The 14,721-nt window shown below is 40.7% G+C and overlaps 1 protein-coding gene across 6 annotated transcripts in view; it reads right to left on the bottom strand.

Moving 5' to 3' along the window:
* Positions 1-8,589: 8,589 nt before the first annotated feature.
* The window catches only part of LOC310924527 (homeobox protein cut-like 1), a 58,694-nt gene continuing 52,562 nt past the window's right edge, over positions 8,590-14,721 (bottom strand). For all 6 annotated transcript variants that reach the window (XM_083886294.1, XM_083886295.1, XM_083886298.1 and 3 more), the window contains one exon: positions 8,590-14,664. In XM_083886294.1, coding sequence (XP_083742420.1) covers positions 14,154-14,664 — 511 coding nt within the window. In that variant the 3' untranslated portion in view covers positions 8,590-14,153. The remainder of the gene's footprint in view (positions 14,665-14,721) is intronic.

The following is a 14,721-nucleotide window of genomic DNA, read 5'->3' as shown; positions in this document are numbered from 1 at the left end:
ACTGTGCACGTAAACATACCGACTGCTGAACCACGGCACAATTCACTTCACTGTTCATGAGCACTTAGCTTTAGCACTAGCACATTAGCACTAGCTAAGACTAGCAACTACTTGTGTTGTTTCACATAAAAACGCACTTCCTTATGCACTTTATGAACGTACTAGTTAATGGACGAGCAGACGACGAAGCGCGCGAACAAACTGTCGTTGAGTGTAAGTTGACGGCTTTGGTCGAGGCTGATCCGCCATCACGTGGTCAAGTGATTCAGCCGCAAATCGGGAGAGCAGGGGGGCACATTCACCGTGAAGCCACCTGACAGAGGAAGCCTGTTTCCATGGCAACATCCCCGGGGGTTGCGAGGTTGGTGGTGGGGAGGGAGTTGAAGTGGATGCATGTGGTGACAGAGGAAAGTAAGCAAGAGAGAAGGGGGGGGGGGCAGAGACATTTCTGAAGAGGATTATTTTCATTATCAAAAAGATGCCAGTTACTGAATGATTTCTCCTAATTAAAATGAATGGAAACGTCTGAAACACACAAGAGGAAAAAAAAAACCACAAGACAGGCACCGAAACTCCATTAGCAAAACACCCACACACACACACCCACACACGCACTCTTTGTATCCACGCAACAGTCCTCAGCAGTTTATGACCTGAGCTACTTAGCAACACAAAGGAGAAAAATCCTGAATGGTTTTAGCCGAATGAATGCACTGAATGAGATTTCTGCAGGCGCAGAGAAATGAATGGACAGAACGCTGCTGAATGGGTGGGATGTGTTACCTGGCAAGCTGAAGAAGGATTCACACTGTACACAGTGTCAACATAATTCTGCTCTGACAGGATTGATCAGCAGCCCGGAGGACGCCCAGAGACGACTGGAGCTAAAGACAAAACAAACAACCTCAAACTTCAATGGAGTGCAGAGTTTGGCTCAAACATCACAGACAGGCTGTTATCACTAATCAACCCAAGATGCTAATAGATGCTGCTGCTTTTCTCTGGATGACAGTAGCTGCTAACAACACTGTGACAAATATGCTGTAATGTGCAGTCAAAATGTGTTTCTGGTGAATTTAGGATGACAGGTTAAAAACCTTTTTTATACACATCATAAATATACTTTTGCTCTTTGTTTACACCAGCGACGGTGCCGTGCTACGTGATGCACACAACGCACAAAACAACTCAAACAACAACAAACAGAAAAAGTAGTGTGGATTCTGCCTCCACTTGTCTCAGTGTTACCAATAATTAGGGTTTTAAAAGTACACAAAGATCTACTGTACAATGCAGTAGCTGTAGCAGAGTCAAAAACATTTTTTTTTTACTGTGTAGACTTTGTGACGATGTCAGCACAGGGAAAAACAAGCAAGAGATAAATCAATGAATATTTGTCAGCTTGTAGCTCTAAATTTTCTTTAATGGGCCCTTTGAACAGAGCAGGGTTTTAAAAAGGTCAAAGTAGGATAAAAACACAAATGTAAATAATTAAATGCATGAATGATGGCCGAGTTCCCTTTAGCTTCTACAGTTTCAGGGCGGCGTACGTGCCGAGTCACTGTCACAGAGTCCTGACTTACATGAACTGATTTCCCTCTTAAATCACATCAAAATGGCTGCTGCGAAAAGAGACAGATACATGTTTGAAAATCATCATAAAACATCAAGTATCTACATCTAGGGGATTGTCTCTCCACTTGTGACTGCACGATCACATTTACCCGTTGAAACGGTTTCAAAACAAACATGACCGGACAGAAAACTGAAAAAACGCTGAGCCATCAGAGTGCAGGCATTAAGCAAAGATCTAAGTCTGAGGACGAGCGCTGGCGACGTGCAGTAAAAAATAACATCAGGCCCATTAGGCTTCTACTTAAGACCTCTGTTACTCCACAGATGGAGGTTGTTAATATTTATGGAGCTGTCGATCTGCAGCTGCACGAGCTGATACGGAGGAAAGAGACGGAGAGAGGGAGGAGGGTGACGCTTGGAGGGTCAAAGGTCAATGGCGTCGTGAAAGGACAGGACGAGGGACGCGAGAGTGTGTGCAGACGGCTGCGAGTCTGCTTTGATTGATAAGAAAAATGAGGATTAAGATGGAGGAGGAAGCATGCATGTGTGTGTGTGTGTGTGTGTGTGTGTGTGTGTGTGTGTTGTATAGTCTTTAATGGCTGTGAGCTTTAAGAGGAGGCCTTTCATGAATAATGCAGTCTGATTCAGTCAGACTCAGATGCAGCCAGTTCTCAGTGGGAACACTCACGGTCGAATCACTGATCAGCACATTTATGCCGTCTGTGTCTGTGTGTGTGTGTGTGTGTGTGTGTGTGTGCAGACGACAGTCAGTCAGATTACAGCTGTGAAACAGACAGAACGGTGCCGAGCATCAGTCCACACATCTGTCTCTTTACCACCATGAGTCATCATGTACAAGTAGAGAGGAGATACAGTGATAATTAAACTCCATCAGAAAGACCAAAGGGAGACTCATCCTCTCTGGAACAGGGTAATAGTATATACACATTTATTTAGGTTTTGTTTTTGCTCTAATTTTACATGATTTGTAATATTTTCTGTCAAATTTGGTTCACAAAATCTATATTAGTGAGCACTACACCTTTATTAAAGTAAAATAATAAGATCACACTGCTCATGAGAGCCTTGGACAACTAAGACTATTTTTTTGTAGTAAAGGTGAAGTTGTCACTCATTTCTAAACCAAATTTGAAATTAGAAATAAACTAAACAGCTCATATTTATTGTACAATGACAGTGAATATTTCCACTAAAACCACGTGGTTCGTTAAAGGTGCCATATGTAAGAATGTGGCCAAAAACAGTTACATAACTGACATACATAACCAAAGACATAACTGGCAACCCGTGGTTGCTCGGCAGCTGAGACGCTACTGACTCATGCCAAAACATGATTTCAAAACATAAACATGATTTGCAGTCTGCAAAATATATTTCTTAATGCAAATATTTTGGCTGTACTGTTGTTGTTGAACATTATTCCTGAGTCTCTGTGACATATTAGGAGGATTTTATGGCCAGTTGCTTTAGATTTATTACATAATGCACCTTTAATGTGTGGGCATTTGAGTTTTACTACAGTACATGTTCAAGGACCAGACGGAGCCGCCGTCAGTCGCGACGATATCATTCTGCCTTCGCTATAGACTCAAGGTCATGTGATTAGATTATATTTTAAATAGTACATCAATTTTGTCATCTCAGCGGCTTTGAAATAACATAAAAATATGTAATATACTATACACAAACATCTCAAAGAGACAGTGAAAAGTGTTCTCTAGAGTTTTTTCTTAGTGTTTCTGTTGGAGCCACAGACGGGGCCACTGTGAAGCTGGTTATGGGCCACATGTGGTCCACGGGCCTCCATTTGAATAGGATGACCTTAGGACCTTAGAGAGAGACCGATAATAAGTTAGGACAATGTTTTTTACGTGAAATCCCAACTGCTCTACGTACATGTTAAACACAGAACTCAGATTAGGAGAAAACTAAAACTTAACATATACATTTTTAATCAACATTAATATTTTTTCTCCCCACTCCAGAAGTTAAAGAATCAGATTTCTTTTTAAAACGATGAAACAGTTTAGCAGCCTTTAAGTATAAGGCAATTTAAAACGTATATTGCCTATTACTATTTAATAGTTAAAATATAAATGCTACTAAAATAAAGTATAAAATGTACAATTAAATATGAAAAACTATTTAAGGCGTAGACAGATTTTTGCTGGGTGTATTATGAGTTGATAAAAAAAAAGATGGATGACACAGAACGAACCATCCACACAGTAAATGACATTTATAGAATGTAAAGAGTTACCTTCTCTGTGAAGCTGAGGATGGACGTATTCACACGACGCTGGGAAAAAACAGTACGATATGAGAAGCTTTCGCACATGATTTTGTCAACATGGATAAGCGATTAAAAGAATGTACATCATTTACTGCTCCATTTTCTGGGAAAAGCTCTGTAATTTGGGCTTTAACTGTTCCATACAAACATTATTAATGCATGTGCACACATCTGACTTTATTTCCTGTTAGTTTTGCTTTATTTATCAGGTTTTGTTCATTTTATCTCGTATTATCGCTTACTCTAAGATACCACAATGTATGGGGAAAAAAAGATTGATGTCTGTAAACCTCTATTCTAAATAAAAATAAAACAACAACTACTGCATAGTCTTTATTTTTGAATAGATCTGCAATATTAGCAAGAAAGGGGGGAAAAAAGCAAGCAGGTAATGGTACACAGGAGAATAATATTAGGATATTTTACTGCTGCGTCCTTCATTTAACGGCTGAGGAACATTCTATATATTAATATCAAGCAGCAGAACGAGGCGGCGTCTCAGCCAAGAAGCAAGATATTTAAACTGCACTTAAATCAATGATAAATCACTCACATTAGTCACTTTTAAGTAGAGGGAATCTGAAAAAAATAATATTAAACCGTATCCATGTATGCTTCGTTCTACCACCATCATTTTTCTTAATCTCCCTCAAAAGTCCCCAATCAAACATACATTTTAACCTTAAACAACACGACCTAATAAATGATTTTAATGTCTATGATTAGTGTTTTCTGTCAATCATCGCACAGTCATGTATGTAGAGTGTGGTCCAAAGTCTAAACCTTACTGTATACTGGCGCGTTATTACACATGTATAATGACAATAAAAGATCCTTAACTCTTAAAACACCTATTTTTTCATCGATTTCCCTAATTATTCTAAATTCTAGTTTAACTCAGAAATAACACAACAAGGCCCAGGTTATCGTGGTCCCATTTTTGTGAAGAACTACATTTTAACATCATTAAATTTGACAACATAACCTACTGATGATTGGCTTATATTAATCTGAGAGCATAAAAATAACCTTAATTGCAAATGATCAAGGGTCAAGAACTCTATTCAGGGAATCAATCCTCCCTTTCATTGAAAGTTCATAACCCTTAACTGCCCCCTAGTGGATATGTCAGCTACTGCAAAGGGAAAAAAAGGTGAAGGAGCCTAAATTTGAGATCAAACTGTTGCAGCAGTTTGTTGAAACAGCCTCTTGACAGGAGCTTAGAGGTTTTGGTCGTTCTCATGGAAACGGTGGAGGTGGTCAGAGTACCTGGAGATGAGAGAGATTAAAAAAAAGACAGGATTAAATGTAAGGATTAAAAAACGAGTTCAGACATCATTTAGAAATATAAAGCCAGCGGCCTCACTTAAAGCCACACACACACACACATACACACACTCACTTTTTAGCACAGAAAGCCGAGCAGTCTCTGCCAATGCTCTCGCTCCAAGCAGTCTTGTACAACACCTGGAAAGAAAAAAACAGTTCAGTTCTTCTGAAGCTAAACACACATTTGTGTCATAAAAATCCTCCGATTTATTACCAAGAAGACCAAGCAGTGCAGGAGCAGGGTGTAGAAGAAGGCAATGGTTCTGGCCACCTTGTTGGAGAGAATCACACGTCCCTGAGAGACACACACACAACACATGAATGACAGTGAGAGTGACAGCAAAACATGAGTGTGTTCACACTCGCCAGGTTAATAAAATTCACAGTTTCACTTCTCGTAAGAAAAACAACAACAACCTTAGTCTGACTTCAAACCATAGTTGTTTCTTGTTAGTTGTACAACTGCAAAGGGAGTGTTCTTGTACTTGCTGCATACTGAGGACCAGTGAGGGTTTTTAACCAACAAAGTGAGGACATTTTTAGAAAGTGAGGACATTTTGGCCGGTCCTCACTTTGTTTTCATTGAAATCACTTTGTTAGGCTGCAAACATGCTATACTCTGTTTTTATCACAGGTCCTCAATTTGGTACAAAAACCCGTTTTACAGCACTGGTGTTTCACACACGTTTTTGCGCTGGGGCTCCACCTGCAGACATGTTATGGTACTGCACCAAGCAGTTCTTTATAGATCTCATTCATGAAGTAGGTATTTTTGATTGTGTTGATTTATAAAGTGGAAATACTGGTCCTTAGTGTGCAGCAATTACAAGAATGTGTGTGTGTGTGTGTGTGTGTGTGTGTGTGTGTGTGTGTGTGTGTGTGTGTGTGTGTGTGTGTGTGTGTGTGTGTTACCAGGCTCAGAGTTGCTTTATCCCAGGGGCTGAGGCTCAGGTATCGCCGCTGACGCTCCTGCACACATAGAATATTTAGACTCAAGAAAGTACCACAGTTTTTGTTTTGTGTCAAAAATGACACTTTCTGCTAATACACAACTGTGATGACGTGTGAAGCAAAAAAAGAATCACGAAAAACAGCACTTTCATACAGCTGAACTGGTCAGTGAGTAAAATCCTGTGTGTAAATTATATATAGGTTATTAGATCTCGTGTGTGATGTATAGGTGCGTGAAGGTGTCTCTTGTACCTTCTTGCTGAAGGAGGCGAAAGGATCCAGTCGCTCCTCGTACTGGGAGGAGTAACGCATGACGGTGTCGTCACTTCCTCCAGCCTACGACACAGAGAAAACACACACAAAAAAGGTGTGAATAGTTCAGATCCATAAGACTAAATAAATACGTGAACACGCACACACACGGTGACACACTTTGGTGGGGTAGCTCTGCAGGAATTTGATCTTCTCGTAGAGTTTGATGTTGTCTGCTCTCAGACTGTCCAGCTCATTCTGCAGGGCCTGCATGGTCTGCTGCAGAGAGCGATTCTCCTGCAGGAGACAGAGGAAACAGAGGCATGAGGGATGAGTCCTCCCATGATAAGACACAAGAATGCACAGCATGTCCGTGAGCATGTGTGTGTGTGTGAGTGTGAGTGTGTGTGACTCACAGCTTCCAGCTCCTGGTTGCGGGAACGGAACCTCTCCCTTTGGCTGGAGATGATGGAGAGCAGCGAGTCCATCTGGCCCTGAGGAAGCTCGGGGTGGGGGTTCACGCCTGAACCTGGGAGGAAACACAGACACCATCATTTACTCGCCTCTATTTATACAAATACATGTGTCGTCACGAATGAGCGATGATAGCGTGAAAATGGGTCAGCGATCTGTTTTGCTTAAGTGTAACTCTTGGGTAAAAAACTCATTAGAACTTGACTCTGGCTCATGTACGGAAACTTTCTTTGTTTACCTAGTTTGTCATAATAAAACCGACTCAATCCTTAATCATGACATTTTCATTACATTTATTTGCTTTCCCCTCTATAAGAAGAAAGCATGGCTTAGGGTCGTGCTTATTATCCTACTGATTTACTCTCAAAAACTGAACTGTTCTAAAGAAACGGGGCCAAATACACATCGTCATCGTCTTCTCATGATAGTTTATCAAATCGGTAACATACAGGTCTACTGAACAGGCGACTAAAACTAAATCTTAAAGGTGCCATATGTAAGAATGTGGCCAAAAACGGTTACTACATTCAAATTAAAAATACCAAGGTCTTTTAGGTTTCGTTTTCTGACGTAACTGGCAACCAGTGGTTGCTCGGCTGCTGAGACTCTACTGACTGCTATGATTGGTAGACGCGGTAGGTGGCGCCACATGCCAAAACATGATTTCAAAACATAAACATGATTTGTCTGTACTGTTGTTGTTGGCGAGTTCAGTATGTTCTATGAATATTATTCATGAGTCTCTGTGACATATTAGGAGGATTCTATGGCCAGTTGCTTTAGATTTATTACATAATGCACCTTTAAGGTTGTAAATGTTAAAAACGATGTAGTCATTAATAGTTTTCATGGCATCATGTGGTACTGTACTATCCTTTAAAAAAATCTATAACAATAAGTATTGACTTGAAGCTTATTTCAAGAGGATCAAAATGGTTATTTTACCCAAACTGTGCAGCCTTAATGTACAACTATTGTTATGAGGCCAGAAAAAGCTTATTATCTTTGACACAAACGCACTGTTTTGTCACTACTTTGATTCGTAACTGCCTTTAACAAATATGCAAACAGGGCATAAATAAACAGGGAACATTTTTGATAAAACAAAATAATATTTGGGGAAAAAGACCCTGCTCAGTCAGACAGTGTAGGCTTTTTTTTAAATCTAGGTACCAGCAAACATGGCTGTGGCCTCTTTGATGGGCTCGGGGATGTTCTCCATGTTGGTGACCTCTGACCCGTCTGCGTCCGGGCGTGGCAGGGAGGGCATGGCCTGGATGGTGCTCAGGTCGTGCTCCAGCTTCAGGATCAGGTCTTTCTGCTCGGTGCTGGTGCGCACCGCAGCCGAGAACTCCACCTGCAGGTCTGCATAGCGGCCTGTGGAGAAAGACGGAGAGAGGAAGATCATTAAAACGTTATTTTTTTTTTCCATTCGGACGTCTCGTTTGTCTTTAGATTGTATTTGTAGTTCCAAATATAACTCACCCGCCGCAGCTGATAATGGCAGCAGTGAAAACCCCACAATCCTTGCTACTAATCTGTTTCTCTGAGAATACTTATTTCACAAAACATGTTTTTTGTTTCATCAAAAAAAACAAAAAACAAAAACAAACCCCCAAAAAACAGAAAAACTACCACAGCACACATTTAGTATTTGTATAAAAGAGATTTACTTCAATTATCACACCTAGGGTGCATGTGAATAATAATGATGATGAATCAAATGTCAATCATAACAAATACATTGTGAAAGTTTCATACAGTGATATTGCTTTTCAATGTTGTAGAAGGGACTGTTTTACAGTGCTGAGAACAAACAACATGATACGTTTAGTAAATAGAAAGATAAAGAAAACAATGATACATGAGGAAAAAAATGAAGAGGGAGAGGAAACAAAACCCTGGAGGACAAAAATAAAAGCATCTCAGGAGTGACAGAAGTGCTCGGGAAACATCTTTCAAAAACATTTTTTTTTTTTTCTTTAAACCATCCCTTTACAGTCATGCAGCCTTTTGTACTACAACACACATGTACACACACGCACACACTCACAAAATAATCAGTGGGACAAGGTTATGTTGTTGTTATTATTATTATTATTATTATTACTTCCACATTGCTGATGATAAGTTGGAAAATATCATCTGAAAAAAAAAAAAAACACACTCTGAACTTGATAAAGCCTCAACAAGCATCTTAAAGCTTTCCAAAGGGGGGCAGGGGGTCAAAGGGTTGGGAGGGGGGTGAAGATCTCCCCAGGTTCATTTGGTTGTCAGACTACACTGTGGTTTCAGCGATGGGTGAAGTGACGTGACGTGACGTGACGACACTAGGTAGCAACATACATTAAAGTGTCAGCAACCTTTTCAACAGAGGAACTACTTCACTATTTGGCTTTTTGCTTCCTCTTTTTTTTTGTTTTTTTGTTTTTAAGTCTTTTCAGTGAAATGTGTGTTGTTCCAGAGCTGAGTTCAGCCGAGTGTGAAATAACTCAAGGGGTAAAAAGGTTTAAGACTTAAAATTAGCCAATGTGAGAGGTGAGCGACAACAAAAACAAAAAAAAAAAGCCTGTGAGTAAAGTGAGGGAGGGGTGGGGGGGTGAGTGTATTGTGCTGTATTATGTGTGTATGTATTACTGAGTGTAATATCCATACAGCACCACTGATTTGGAAAGTGTTTCCTTACAAAACCCACTTCATAAGATATATTCTAAAAGTATTACAAAAAACATCTGAGGTTTTTTTTTTTTTTCCTTTCTTTCTTTCTCTTTTCCTGAATATGGTGACCAGTGCTGCTGTTCGGGCTTCCATTACAACTAATATGTCAAATGAATAACCACTACTTCAACAGATCATACAGTAAAGCTTTACGACTTCAGAAAACATGATATGATATACAGCATCTGTTACACCTTTACAATGTTATTCAACAGTGTATAGAATCATCTGATTTAAATTTGTAGAAAAATATCTGTGGATCATGGAAAAGTCCTGAATCGTCCCTTCTCTCCTCCTGCCTTCGAACAAAAGCATACCGTGACAAAAAAAGTGAATCAATAGCTACTCGATCGACCGTATTTACACGTCTCTCTTTTCCAAATAACCATTCGAATTGGCACACGTCATTTTCAATACCTGTAGTGCCGTTATTAATGTCACAGCAAACCTGACACAAACAGAAAAATACAAAATGCCCTATGAATAAATTCAGTGTTATTACAGTGTACGCTGTTTCTGCATGCTTCTTCCTTCATTCAATGCTCTGGCCTTTTTTTTTTTTCTATTTCCGCTGCTAGTTAGGTTATGTACAACGTAAGAAATGCATTGTGGGAAAAACAACTGTCTGAAATAATAAGACCCAGGACCGAAACGTGCCTGCAGGTCAGTCATAAGAATACACAAGCTCCTTTTCTTTCTTTCTTCCTTTTTTTTTTCTCTCCACTGTTTCACTCCAGCGATTATATACACCCCTCTGCAGAGAGCTGAGAACAGGTGACGTTTACGTACCACGACAAAGCAGGTGAGAAACTAATCTGGGTCAAGACGACGTCGGGACAGATTATGAACAGATCGGGCGAAGTTTGTCTACATCTAATGACATCACTAGTTTGGTGCCCTGCTTGGCAGTTAAAGGCACAAATCTGATGATCTCACACGATTTGGGTGAGTCGATGGATCTGGCTATAAAATGGCTAATGGGGTAAGTGCTTCTACTTTTACAGTAGCTGTTCGTCACAATAAAACAAACTGTGGTTTGTCCAGTCCATGCAGTCCAAGAGAAGGCAATGAGCCTTCAAATAACTCTGCAGAAGACTGAGATATTTTTATACATCAGTCATCCACAGGAAAAGCCAATGTTTGAAGAATCTGTTGCGTCACAAATCCAATTTTAATTAATGCATCCAAAGGCAGCGTTATTTTAGTATCTTTTGACAAGCTGCCAATTGATCTGGATTTAGATTCAAGATAAAAAGTAGGGGGGGTTCTTAAGGATGGACTGCGATTTTGGATTGAAACCAAAACAGGTGTTTACTCCTATTATCTACAACTGTACAAGACGATGTCTTTGTGTGTCACACGGTCACCTGCAGTTTGAAATACGGGGGGGGGGGGGGGGGGGCTACTTTATAGGAATGCAGTACGTCATATAGAAAACGGGTGTACAGCTAAATTGTGTTTTTTTATTTCACTTTTTTTTTTTAGTGTTAAGATAGGGAGAAAGTCTGTGCTTGGTTCTCAACCACTTTTTTTTTCTTTTTTTTTTTTAAAGGCATACGTTTCCCTGGGATCCAGGGATCGTACTCTGCTGTAGTGTTTACAGACCCTGTCCTTAAGTCTTCAAAAACGATTATAATAAGTGCTTCTTTTTTTTTTTTTCCTTTTTTTCCTTTACAGACTGCAATATAAATTCTGCATAATCATAGGCTGGCTTTCTCTGTTCAATCTGGCATAGCACACCTGCTAGCTGGTACACTTCTCTAATCTCAATTTGGCAGATATGACCTCTTTCAAGTGAAACACTTGTTCTCAAGTTTAGGTAATTTTCCTTTGACCTATTTGACAAAGTGTATACATTTGGACCTGTTAATTATGTCAACGTGATTAATGAGTGGTCAGACTCTAAAGAATGCTGCATGTCCTGCCAAGCGTTAGTGTTGGGTTTTCCCAAGAAACAGCCAGAGCAAAACAAAAAATAAAAACATCATCATTGGAGAATAGAAAACAGGAAAAAGAGATATGCTATCATAAATTCACCGATCTTGATATGTCCTTTGATTCTCTAGCTAGCAATTTAAGAGCATAACTGTTGTGGTAAAAGCTTGATGTTTTTACGGGAGCATGACCTGTAGCAGAAAAAAAACAAAACATTTTTCTCAAAGCTATTGAAATGACACTAAACTTTAGGATTCATGAATATACAAACAAATGAGAACTAGTACATCTTTGTAAATATTAACCAATACTGCCGGCAGTCTATACGTCTAATAAAAATGTTACTTGCCCTCAGGAACAGTATAATCCCTTAAAAAATAGACAACTCAAATGATAAGACATTAAATGAAAAATACAGCACCTATAAATAAGCAGAATAAAAACCAAACTATAAATGCAAAATAGCAATAAAACCAAAAGCTACAGTAAATCATAGTATTACACTACTTTGTGACAAGATTAATGTAATGGTAACGCATCAAACAGCTTAAAGAAGGGTGTCAGTTGTGCACTAGTAGTGTGTGCAAGTAGATACGAAATATGACTCCACTCATCGGAAAACACTAAGCACTCCTCAGTCACACACACACACGTACACAAGCATGGATTAACAAAGCATGCGCGTGCACGCACACACACACACACACACACACACACACACACACACACACACACAAACAGGCACCCACGCAAACACACAAAGGGGAGGCAGTGGGCTGACAGGCACTGAGGGCTTGTGTGGGACAGGGAGGAGGTGATATGCCTTATAATTTGTAGTGTATACAGTAGAATTTAATGCAAAAAGACTTTTACATCCCTGGATTCAGGAAAAGACTGGAGGAGAGTGGCAAACTACTCACACCAGGATTGTGGTGAATTCACTGTGACGGCAGACTCAAGATCAAGTACTGTACATTGCAATTCGTTTTTTTTTTTTGCTCAAAACCAATCTTTTCAGTCAATAATTTCAACATTATTTGCATCTACCTCTCACATTGAACTGAGTGAATTGACCTCAACCCTGACTTTCATGCAGGCAAATACAAATGCACACAACAGATACACACACACGCAAACACACACACACACACACACACACACACACACACACACACTCTTCCTGATTTGGCCTATAAAAACGTGTGTTTGTGAACAGAGAGAATTTGTCAGTGGTGTGCCTACGCACGCACACACACACACACACACACCCAGCAGGTCCAGTGCTGGTAAAGCTGTGACATGCACAACCTAAAACAACAAGAGACACGTACAGTATCACCATGTCAGACAGCTACAGTACTACGTGAAATTCATCGTATTTCAACAACGCAACATGAATCCATTCTAATTTGTGTTTTTTTTTCTTCTTCTTTCAAAACAGTAACTTGTTATTCTCTTATTTTTCGGCTCTTATTTTGAAACTAATTAAAAATGCTTCTTAAAATTCCCTATTTTGTACTCTTTAGAGTCAATAGACTGTGCAATCTCTTATTGGCAACCAAATTGCAATATCAAAAAAGAGATCATCCTTCAACCTTAAAAGAAGGGTTTAAGGAGGCAAAAAAGAGGGTGGGTTCCTTCCTTCCTCGGCAGATGAGTGCGTGTGTTTTGTGAGGAATTAGAAATCCTTCTGGCCATCACATGGCTGTCAGCAGGATAGGATATGGGACAGGACGAGTCAAAGTTCATCTTTCTTACATCAGTAACCATGGCAGCTCAGCCAACAGGCCTTACACTACCCTCTTAAGAGTGTAGGAGTGAGACTTAAAAAAAAAAAAAGAAAAAAGAAAAGAAAACATGCTGCCATTGAGAAGAGAGCACACACACACGCGCACGCACACACAAAAACACACACACACAGGTGCACACACACAGGTGCACACTGACACAACCCCTGACATACAAACACACACGCAGTGAGTGAAAAAGGCAAAGGGTTTGTAACAGTCACTCTACAGTGTGAAAATGAGGCGTCTCACTGAGTGAGGGGAGGTTTGTGGACACTTGGGAGGTGAGAAGAAGAGCGGAAAAAATCTCCTTTAAGAAAGTGAGAGTTCTTGTAAGAGAGTTCCTGTCTCTATCTATCATCTATCAGTGTCTATCACTGTGACAGCTGCTGTGTCAGGCCTTGCCTGTGTTACTGAGTCCAGGTTTCAACCCCAGCTGTGGGTCAGACCCCCAGCTCAGGACTAACCAGTCTGGTGCACCAGTGGCTGGTGATAGGGGGGAGGTACAGCAGGGCCAGAGGCCAGCAGGACGGCTAAGTGCTTTTCTCAGTACAAAAACAAAACTCAGTTTAAAAAAAGGAGACACTTATGTTCTCTTATTTTGTTCTTCTAGGTTTTCAGTAAATCTTCTTTTTAAGGGCTTTGCCAACCACCTCTTTGTTTCTTTCCTCTTTGCTGGAAAGCTTCTATTTAATAAAAATGGCTGCTGAGCTTGACTTTGGCTGTGTCCACTCTCCAACTGGAACAGAGCAGGAGGGGTCCAAGGTTAGAGGTCGTGAGGTTATGAAACAAGAGGGTTGAAGGATGGTCAGGAGTAGCTAGAACTCCCACTCTGAGGGATCCTCTTTGCTGGCAGCCTTCTCCAGCCTGTGGATGATGTTATTGAGATTGGCTGCTTTCTTCTTGCGCAAATTGTTGTCCCTGGGGTTTCTGGTAGGGCCAGAGGCTGGGATGTTAGTACTAGACGCATGGCCGCTGGAGGATGCTTCTGTGAGGCTGAAGAGCGCCAGTCCAGCCTGTCCACAGCTGGAGCCTGGCCCGGCTAAGCCTGAGGTGATGCAGTCTATCTGAGCAGGGGAGTTATTAGAGCCCCCTGCCTCAGAGTCAGCCTCCATATCGTGGTCTTTGCATGCTCCTCTGTGATCATCCAGGCTAATGCCCAGTCCCTGGCGTAACTCCGTTGTGCCCTCAGATTCTGTCCCATCGCAGCTGTCCCCCTCTCCTGATTTGGACCCACGGAGGGAAGGAGAGCCCCCTTCACTGCCAGGTCCTCCTACCCCTCCAGCAGCCTGTATCTCCTCTATGAAGAGTTCCCGCCGAATACGTGACCTAAAGGAGACACATGGAGTCAGTGGTAAATATCTTTATGTGAAAACCCATATACAA

The sequence above is a fragment of the Microchirus variegatus genome (genome assembly GCF_963457635.1).
Source record: "Microchirus variegatus genome assembly, chromosome: 3".
In the NCBI taxonomy this organism is placed as follows: domain Eukaryota; kingdom Metazoa; phylum Chordata; class Actinopteri; order Pleuronectiformes; family Soleidae; genus Microchirus; species Microchirus variegatus.
Note: the sequence above shows the minus strand (reverse complement) of the source record. Positions and strands in the feature narration are given on the sequence as shown.